General features: G+C 38.6%; 1 protein-coding gene across 2 annotated transcripts in view; it reads left to right on the top strand.

Annotated features, from left to right (window-relative positions):
• LOC111434584 (protein PELPK1-like) overlaps nucleotides 1-9,742 on the top strand; it is a 41,642-nt gene extending 31,900 nt beyond the window's left edge. Inside the window, exon 2 of one of the 2 annotated variants that reach the window (XM_023072034.1) lies at nucleotides 9,463-9,742. In XM_023072034.1, the coding sequence (XP_022927802.1) occupies nucleotides 9,463-9,533 (71 nt within the window). In that variant the 3' untranslated portion in view covers nucleotides 9,534-9,742. The remainder of the gene's footprint in view (nucleotides 1-9,462) is intronic. The other variant, XM_023072033.1, reaches the window with a different exon arrangement.
• Nucleotides 9,743-10,491: the final 749 nt, after the last annotated feature.

The following is a 10,491-nucleotide window of genomic DNA, read 5'->3' as shown; positions in this document are numbered from 1 at the left end:
CCCTCAAACCACCCTCAAACTAACACCAAACGACCTGTTACCACCATAAGAGGGATCCCTAACGAAAGCACAATAACTCAGGGTGCGTTTTGTGTTATTTCGTAAGCGTCGTCGTTGGTAACCGAGGTCGGAAAAATTAGATTTCTTAATCGATTCTTAGATCTATGGCTTTTAGGAGCTTTTAGGCCGCAAAACTCCCAGAAAAGAAAGAAAGACGATGAACAAAGAGGAAAAGGGAAGGAAGAGGACCGAAATCGGCAACGAAAACGCTGCGGGAAAGAGAGAGAAAACTCGCCGGAAAATCGGCCGAAGTCGGGTAAGGAAGACGAGATCCACGGAGCCGGGTCAACCCGAACCTAGAACCCGGGAGAGCCAGCCCGTTCCTCCCTTGGCCTCTGCCTTTGGCCCAGCCCAACTTCAGCGGCCCAAACCTCAAATCGGCCCAGAAGCTACGATTCAGTTGAACCAACCCAGACCAGACCCACGGTCCAATTGAGCCAGCCTGCAAACCAAACTCTTGCGGCCCAGCCCAGTAAGCCGAGGCCCAACGATAATGTAACGCCCCGTTGGGTTTAGTTATATATATATGTGTGTGTGTGTGTGTGTGTTAAAATAAAAATAAGAAAATAAAGAAAAAGAAAAAAAAAACTGACCACCTCCTTTAATCTCTCCGTCCATCCCCTAAAATACCTCCCTCGGTATCAATAACTCCAAAAAAAAAACAAAAATAGAAAGAAAATATTTTTCTGGAGGAAACCAGAAGGAAGGCAGATAATGGAGAGATGGTAGACGAGAGATGTCATTTCAAAAGGAAGCAAACCTTGGCAACATTTGGTGTAGTTCTCGAGGAACGGGAGCTTACGTAAATAAATTAGGGAATTCTTCGGCTAAGGCCAACCAGGTAAGTGGCCTTACTATAGGATAGGCTAAATAATTGTATGAGTTATGATGATGTGTGGATTATGATGCTTGATGATATGCGCGGTATATACATATTTTGTTGAGTGATGCTTGATATGTTTGACGCACGTTGTGGCATTATGATGAGCATGATGATTGCATGATTTTTACCTTAATATGATGATGTTTTCCATATTGAGCATGCTAGATGATGATGAGTGCCATATTGCATCATGTCGTTAGATCGACGTAGGACACAACCCTAAGAGCATGAAAATGATATTAATATAAATATCCACGAGTATGCGTTACCTAGAGTAACAAAGAGATGAGACTATAGGGTTGTGTCAGAAGAGACATTACGATGGATTTAGAGGGACCTCATGCATTTTGTATGTTCATAAGCATAGGGCTACTTCCCTTAGAGATGATGAGTGCGGACGCGCACCTTATGATGAGCGCGAATGCGCACAGGTGCAAAAGCACACAGATGAGGGTGTTCATGAGGCGCATGACACTACGGGGTTCCGCTGACCTCCGGACGTCGCTACAGATTAGCTTGACCAGAGGGTCTAGGGGGTGTGCGAGCGCCCTGGGGATTCACACTCGCACGTGTGAGTCGTGTGTAGGGAAGTACTACACATCCAATTTTCCGAGACTGGAGGCCACCCCTAAGATGATTAGAGATAGGTCCCTAAATCATGATTGCATGTGTTTGCATTTGCATGGCCCCTATAGCGGGGCCACTTACTGAGTATTCTTTGAAATACTCAGGCCGTGTGCCACATCATTTTTCAGGTAAAGGCAAGGCGCACTTGTATGGAGGACGGCGGCATCGCGAGCAGAGACTGTGGCACGTGCATAGGGTAGATTCATATTTAAATTTCTAGTCTTAAGTTAGAACAGGTTGTTTTGCATTTCATTGTTTTAAATTATTTTGTATTTGTTTTTGTTTTCTCTAAATTTCAGTATTTCATATTTAAACACGTAAGATCATGGCTGTGTTTTCCGGAGAAGTTGTTTTAAACGTTTTTTTTTTAATTTACGTTATCAATTATGTTCATGTAAGAGCTATATTTCCGCATTATAGATGAGCATGAGACGTNAAGCGAGGGCTCCTAGGTAGAAATTACTCTTTTTCCGCCCAAAATGGGAAGCAGTGAAAAATATAATGAAAAAAGGATTCATTAAAAGAGGGAGAGACACCAAAGGGGAAAGTGGAGTAGACAATAGAGAGCTCTACTCTTATGAAACCAGAGAAGAAGAATAACCCTAATTTAGCACACGTTCATAGCAGAAGAAAAAGAATACCAAGAAAGATAGATTAAGGTAAAGAGGTGGACGTAAGAGCTCAAATGAAGAGAACATCAATTAAACGATAACAACAAAATTTGATAACTCTCTAATCCCTTACTTTCTTTTCTTATTCTATTAATTTTTCATAATTAAGATGTCGATTTCCTTTCTAATTCAATTTGTATGAAGAACTAAAACTTATAAGGGATGCGAAAGAGTTTTATATAGTTTTATTAGGTTAAGGATGTGATTTTAGTTTGTTAAAAAGTTGTTATTAATAATTTACATGTTTGTTTAGTTGGTCACTTTACAGATATAGTTGTTCTTTTCGAGAGAAGAGAGGGAGTAAGTAAATTCTCTTAATGCTCTAGTTCCATGGCAAGGATATTCTAGGGTAATTGAATGGTTAGGAATAATTATTTTTCCACATCCTAGTTAATAGAAATTACCAAACATGTACGAACAAAATTTATTAAAAGAAATTAAAATCCACCGAGCATATGAGAGCTTTGTTGTAACAGAAGGGATCGCTTTATAGCATCTGTCCGTTTTTAACATTTTGAAGTCTTTTGCATTATATTTTATGATCGCATCTAAAAGTCTTTTCCCATTTATAATATTTTGAACAGCACTTTCATATAATTGAATTTTGGCTTTTCTTCTCTTTATTTCATATTAAATTTGATCAAATTTTCAACTATTATTGTATTATACTTTTTTCTTTTTCTTTCCATCTTTGTCTTTTAAATCACGATTGGAACGTCTAAAAATTGTGTCGTGATTGGCCAAAAGAGATACACAATACTAACTGAATATCCGCTTGCTGATTTTTTGTTTTACCATGAAGGACACATTTCAATACTCAAGTTTAGTTAATAAGTAAATCAATATTTTTGGTTTTCAAAGTATATGAGGTAGAAATAAAAGAACCTCATCTTAATATGCAGTTGAACAAAGAGATACGTATACCTTAAAAATTTTATTTTAATTATCATTATTTATATTAGATAGATAGTACATCATAAAGTTGCAATATACAAACAGAGTGTTTGATCAATTCTTTTTAATAAGTTTTGCCGATTCAAGTTTTCTAACTTTTTCGCCACAAGCTCTCTTTTCAGACACGACAACATCAAATTCAAAGATACGTCCCAAACATTCTTTCACCTCTGTAACGACCCCAGAAAGAAAGGAAAATATATATATATATATATATATAATAAAAATAAATAAATAAAATAAAGTAAAAAAAAAAAAAAACTCAGTCGCCGGAAAACCCGCGAGTTTTCCAGCGACCGTCGAGTTTTGCGGAACCCACGCGAAACGATGGCCACAACACGCCCACCCTCAGCCCACGACACCCTGCAAAGTTTCAGAACACCTGCAAAGGGAGAAAAGAGAGAAAATTTGGAGAGAGAGAGAGAGATTTCGGACAAACGTCGGCGAGTGTCCAGTTTCTCCGACGAACCCTCAAACCACCCTCAAACTAACACCAAACGACCTGTTACCACCATAAGAGAGATCCCTAACGAAAGCACAATAACTCAGGGTGCGTTTTGTGTTATTTCGTAAGCGTCGTCGTCGGTAACCGAGGTTGGAAAAATTAGATTTCTTAATCGATTCTTAGATCTATGGCTTTTAGGAGCTTTTAGGCCGCAAAACTCCCAGAAAAGAAAGAAGGACGACGAACAAAGAGGAAAAGGGAAGGAAGAGGACCGAAATCGGCAACGAAAACGCCGCGGGAAAGAGAGAGAAAGCTCGCCGGAAAATCGGCCGAAGTCGGGTAAGGAAGACGAGATCCACGGAGCCGGGTCAACCCGAACCTAGAACCCGGGAGAGCTAGCCCGTTCCTCCCTTGGCCTCTGCCTTTGGCCCAGCCCAACTTCAGCGGCCCAAACCTCAAATCGGCCCAGAAGCTACGATTCAGTTGAACCAACCCAGACCAGACCCACGGTCCAATTGAGCCGGCCTGCAAACCAAACTCCTGCGGCCCAGCCCAGTAAGCCGAGGCCCAACGATTAGTCTTGGCCCAGTAGCCTTCCACAGCCCACGACCCCAATCGAGCTGCGACCCGCGCTTCGACCCGACACTGCCGCCCGACGTGGCTTTCTCTGCTACTGCCACGTGTCACTCAACGGCGCAGGCAGTCCCTCGGCTCGGCTCGGGCTCCCTCCGGCGGCTCCAGCGGCTGTTCGGCTCGGCTCACCTGTTTTCAGCCCGGTTTCCACTGTTCCGACCCTCCCGAATCTGTTTTCGGCCCCGATTAAGGTATCCGAGGCCGTTTCAGAGCCGTATTTCACATTTATTAAATTATAGGTAAATTAATTGTGAAATACTAACGGAAAGTGGTGGACAGTGTGATAGGAAACAAACCCCGGGGACGTAAGGAGCAGCTCGCACGGAACGGGAGCTTACGTTTAGTGATTTAGGGAGTACTTCGGCCAAGGCCAACCAAGTAAGTGGCCTTACTATAGGATAGGCTAAATAAATTGTATGATGCTTGATGTTATGTGCCAGTATATACATATTTTGTTGAGTGACGCTTGATATGTTTGACGCACGTTGTGGTATTATGATGAGCATGATGATTACATGATTTTTACCTTAATATGATGATGTTTTCCATATTGAGCATGCTAGATGATGATGAGTGCCATATTGCATCATGTCGTTAGATCGACGTAGGACACAACCCTAAGAGCATGAAAATGATAGTAATATAAATATCCACGAGTATGCGTTACCTAGAGTAACAAAGAGATGAGATTAGAGGGTTGTGTCAGAAGAGACATTACGATGGATTTAGAGAGACCTCATGCATTTTGTATGTTCATAAGCATAGGGCTACTTCCCCTAGAGATGATGAGTGCGGACGCGCACCTTACGATGAGCGCGAATGCGCACAGGTGCGAAAGCACACAGATGAGGGTGTTCATGAGGCGCATGACACTATGGGGTTCCGCTGATCTCCGGACGTCGCTACAGATTAGCTTGACCAGAGGGTCCAGGGGGCGTGCGAGCGCCCTGGGGACTCACATTCGCACGTGTGAGTCGTGTGTAGGGAAGTACTACACATCCAATTTGTCCGAGACTGGAGGCCACCCCTAGGATGATTAGAGATAGGTCCCTATTCATGATTGCATGTGTTTGCATTAGCATGGCCCCTATAGTGGGGTCACTTACTGAGGCCGTGTGCCATATTGTTTTTTTTTCAGGTAAAGGCAAGGCGCCCATGTAAAATATAATATAGATTTTTAAAGTTTAATGTAAAATAAATTATTAAATTTTTATTTTGTGTCTAAATTTATAAATTTAAAAAACTTAATTAATAAATAAATTTTGATTTTTTTTAAAAATCTTATAAATGGGGGAAGGGATTGAATCTTAGAAAATAATACCAACTAAATTAAAATTAGTAAAAGAAAAAAAAAGTAGAAATTAAATTAAAACATAAAAAACCATTAGTTATTCCTAAAATTAAACTCAACAATTTTTTTTTAAAAAAATATTGATTTAATTAAATCAATCTCATAATTGAGATAATAAATATATTTTAATGACCAAGCTAGTTCGATTGAGCTTAAGCGATGAATAAGAACGAGTCTTCAATCGAGTAATAATAGAAGTATTTACTCTCATAATAATTGCAAGACTTGCTTTGTGGACTCCAAACTACGGATACTTATTTATTGGCATGGAATAAAAAGAAAATAAGTAAAATTTAAAATATTTAATTTCGTATATGAGAAGTTAAATTAAAAGTGTAATTAAAAGTTTAGTTTTACAAAAGACAAACAGCCAAAATACACTACTACAAGATCATACTATTTAAAATGAATGAAATATATTTTTTAAAAGATAAGTACGAAGTGAAATTAGACTCAAATATGAAGTGAGTCCCCATAGCCGACAACCCAGTAGCGCCAACGTCTAACGAGACAAGAACAACACTACCTATTGCTATTTTTCGTGTCCTCTAACTCAACAATCATTGTGACAGAGGTTGGTATATGCACTCATTATCTCATACATAGTCTATAAATGACATGACATAGACATGTGAGAGTTCATGCCTCGATAAGAACTTAGATGGATGAATGTTTGGGATGTACCGTTGAGATGAGTGACACATGGCTTGGTCCTGATAGACATGTCCAAACAAGCTAAGATGACCGAGATGTCCGAAGACATGGTATGGCATAATGATGCATGGACAGTCTTGTTGGGAACCAAGATGAAGACTGACATGCGACATTGCACATGAGAGACCTGACTTCTTGTTGAGGCAAGTTAGTAGAGTCGTAAACGATTGAACATGTATGCACGAGTGGCGTGTGTGACCGAACAAACTTTCATCCATCCAAGTTCTTATCAAACTGCCACGGCCCAAGGACTGTGCATGCATGTGTGGCGTGTGTGGAAAGTTTTATTTTTATTAATATTTATGATATTTGGTCTCATCAAACTGGCACGGCCCAAGGACTGACATTGGCCCAATTCAGCCGCACCCAAACTAAGGGACAGGCTAAGCCTAAGCCTAATGTGGCTCAAGAGGCTTCCTTCGTTTAACCCAAGACTTAGGGCCACATCCACCTTACTAGACCCCTTTGCAAAACCCTCGTTTAAAATAGCAACATCGTGACATTGCATATAGGCTGCTCGATGTGGCTTCGCTCCTCTCCCTATCGATTGAGTAAAAGTGCTATTTAGTAGTCGAAATTTGGAGAGAGAGAGAGAGGGCAGCTTTGCTCTTCCCCTTGTTAGCGAATTATTCCAAACATCATTCTCGTTGGTCGTCTTTGGCAAACAGAGTTGACTCTCTGAACACGAAAAGGTGTCCTTCGTCGAATGAAGTTTGGGGACATCATTGAATTAGCAACCTGCTTCCATGATCAATATGGATTATGCGACAAGAAAGATTTAATTTGACTCCTCTTTTTATTTATTTATTATTATTATTACTACATAGATTTTCTCTTTTTTTATCATTATTATTTATTGTTTTTTTATTAATATTAACCCGAGATTTTAATAGAGTGGATCATGTTATTTTTTTTAAATTTTATTATAACAAGTGTAATAACTCAAGTCAGAATTTAGATTTGACATTTAATAGCCTCGATACTCGTCTGCACTTCTTGATATGTATATGAAGAGATATGGCTATGATATCTTTATGAAACAATATGAAATGATAAGTCCATGATATATCTGTTATACATTGTGACTACGAAATGATATGTGATTGTTATGATTCTGTTATGATGTAATGTTTTGATGATATGATAAATGTTATGGTGTAACACGTTTGGCGATATGGTACATGTTACAGGGTATGCGATATGACATGATATGACACGATACATGATATGAATGATATATGGTAAAATGTGTCGACGCAATGCACAATCTCAACTTATGTAAGGAAAGCTATGATGAAAACGATATGATATGAAAGAAAAATGGAAAAGATTGTCTTATATGATAATGAATAAAAATGTTGGTATCTCATGCATCATTGTGTGTTCATCCATCGGGGAATACTCCTATTTTATGATGGTACAAACGCGTACACTATGAGGTAGGAAAACGATCATTATGTTTATCATAATACTGCGACGGTCGAGATTCCTAAATGGGTGTCCACATCAACAACTACCCGAGAATGCTCGTCCGACAAGAAAGGGAACCAGGAGGTGTACGAACCAATTGGTGGGTCCATACTTGCACGTGTGGACCGTGTGTAGAACAATAAATACACATCCAAATAACCCGTTTAGGATAGCTGCCTAGGGAATATAGACTGATATGATAGGTCCACTCATGATTGTATGTGTTTACATCTAACCCTAGTAGTGGGGTCACTTAATAAGTATTTCTTAAAATACTCAAGTCACGTGTTACTTCTATTTCAGGTAAAGACAAGACATATCTGTACAGCCGACGACGACATCACAAGTCGAGACCATGACACATACATGTATTTAATTTCTTAGACTTTAGGTTAGAATAGGGTGTTTTTACTTTTAACGTTTATTTATTTTATTTAGTATTTCAGTGTGTTGGTTTAAAGATGCTTTCGAACACGTAAGTCCATGGTAATGTTTTATGATGAACTTTAAACGTTTATTTCCACATAAGATAATACGTTATGATGACGGTAGCAACTTTAGGTTACTAGAAAATTAGGGTCGTTACACATGAAACATTAAAAGTAGTATTAACACCTTTTACTTTTATAAAAAAAAAGTTAAAAGAAAAATTCTTACCATCAATATATGGACGAAAACTGTCTATGACGTTATATCCAAACTTTTCAATATTACTTTTGAAATTAAATTAATTAATCGGGTATAACACCCGAACAAACAATTAAAAAAAAATCAATATATGCATAAAAATTAAATAAACTAATGTTTTATAATTTAAAATATAAAGTATACATAAAAGACATACTTTGAAGCTCAACTTTTGTTGCAACAACCTTTAATTTTATTTTATTTTTATAAGAAAGAAGCTGATGAGTGGGTGGGAAAGTTGAACTAATAATCTAATTTTCCTACCCATCATTTCTTCTCAAACACGTCTCTTTTAGCTATAAAAACCTATACATGGTAGCTATGGAGACAAATCAAGATCGTTTCAGGATTCGATAGTCTATAATTCATCTCGTGTTATTGTCTTTTGACGGTTTTGAAAATTCAATGGCTACTCGCTTCTCAACTTCCGTATTCCCCCTCATACTGAGTGCTTTTATGTTGATGAGGTTTGATTGTTTTGTGATGACGGTGAGTGCGAGACATCTTTTGGAGACACCAGTACCTAAGGTACCTGAAGAGCTTCCGAAACCAGAAGTACCCAGTTTGTCAAAGCCCGAGCTTCCTCCATTGCCGAAGGTTGAGTTGCCTCCTTTGGAAAAGCCTAAAGTGCCTGAATTGCCAAAGCCTGAGCTCCCAAAATTACCTCAGTTGCCTCCTTTGGAGAAGCCTAAAGTGCTGGAATTGCCAAAGCCTGAGCTCCCAAAATTACCTCAATTGCCTCCTTTGGAAAAGCCTAAAGTGCCCGAATTGCCAAAGCCGGAGCTCCCAAAATTACCTCAGTTGCCTCTTTTGGAAAAGCCTAAAGTGCCCGAATTGCCAAAGCCTGAGCTCCCAGAACTACCTCAGTTGCCTAAATTTGAAGTTCCCGTAGTACCAGAATTGCCGAACTTGCCCAAACCTGAACTCTCTAAGTTGCCTGAATTTACACCTCTACCAAAGCCGGTTTTACCTACCCTTCCAAAGGACATACCTATTCCTTCATTCAACCCACCACACACATCTACCCTTAAACCTTAAATACCATATTCAACTTTGGGCTACAAGAGTTGAACTAAAGATACATTCAATATACGACTGAAAACTATATTTGTTTTTCTCTTTTTAATTATCATTTTTAACGAGTGTTTGAGTTGTTTACCTACGTCGTCTCTATTCATGTATGTGTTCTTATACTTTTAGGAAATTGTCTTCCACTCTATAATATATTAATAAACGTTGATTCGTGTTTTTTTTTTTTTTTTTATATATATGTGATAATATTAATAATATTTCTATATAGTTCTATCAAACATGGAGTAGACAATTTAATTTATCTTACAACAAAATTGATTTTTACGACAATTTTATATATGTATGATAACGGTTTCTCATAATCACCATCCTTTTAGATGCGATAGTACGGTACAACGATGATTGACAAAGATGTCAATTTGTAATCAACATTGAAACTTAAACTTCCATCATCGTATATTTATGGTGAGGTTACAATGACATATCGATTGAACCTACGTCATCTTCGACTGTCTAGCCCACACAAGCGACACCCACGACCTAGACCCCTCCAGCCCAACGATCTATGTAGTCTAACTTAGTAGTATGCCTATAGCCCAATAATCCACCAATGACCCAACTTCTAGACATGCATTGATCTAGTGACCCGACCCATGACTCGATCCATGATTTGATCTTTATGACTCTATCTAACCATTTTGGAGCTATTTTGACCTTAATGGAGACAATTAACTTGCTCCAAGGTAGTTTCAAAATAACACTAAGGATAAGATAATAAGTCTGATTTAGGCTAATCAAGTAAACGATTTTACGGTTAACTTTGGATGAATTGTTTGAAGTATAAATGACATGTGTCTTGTGGTCTTTGTCTTGTCGTGCCTTGTGATTGCCTACAATAACACTAGAGGCTAGCCCAAAATTTCCTAGAGCCTAGAGAGAAGCTCATGGGAACCTCCTAAGATAA

The sequence above is a fragment of the Cucurbita moschata genome, unplaced genomic scaffold (assembly GCF_002738365.1).
Source record: "Cucurbita moschata cultivar Rifu unplaced genomic scaffold, Cmos_1.0 Cmo_Scf00045, whole genome shotgun sequence".
Classification (NCBI taxonomy): domain Eukaryota; kingdom Viridiplantae; phylum Streptophyta; class Magnoliopsida; order Cucurbitales; family Cucurbitaceae; genus Cucurbita; species Cucurbita moschata.
Note: the sequence above shows the minus strand (reverse complement) of the source record. Positions and strands in the feature narration are given on the sequence as shown.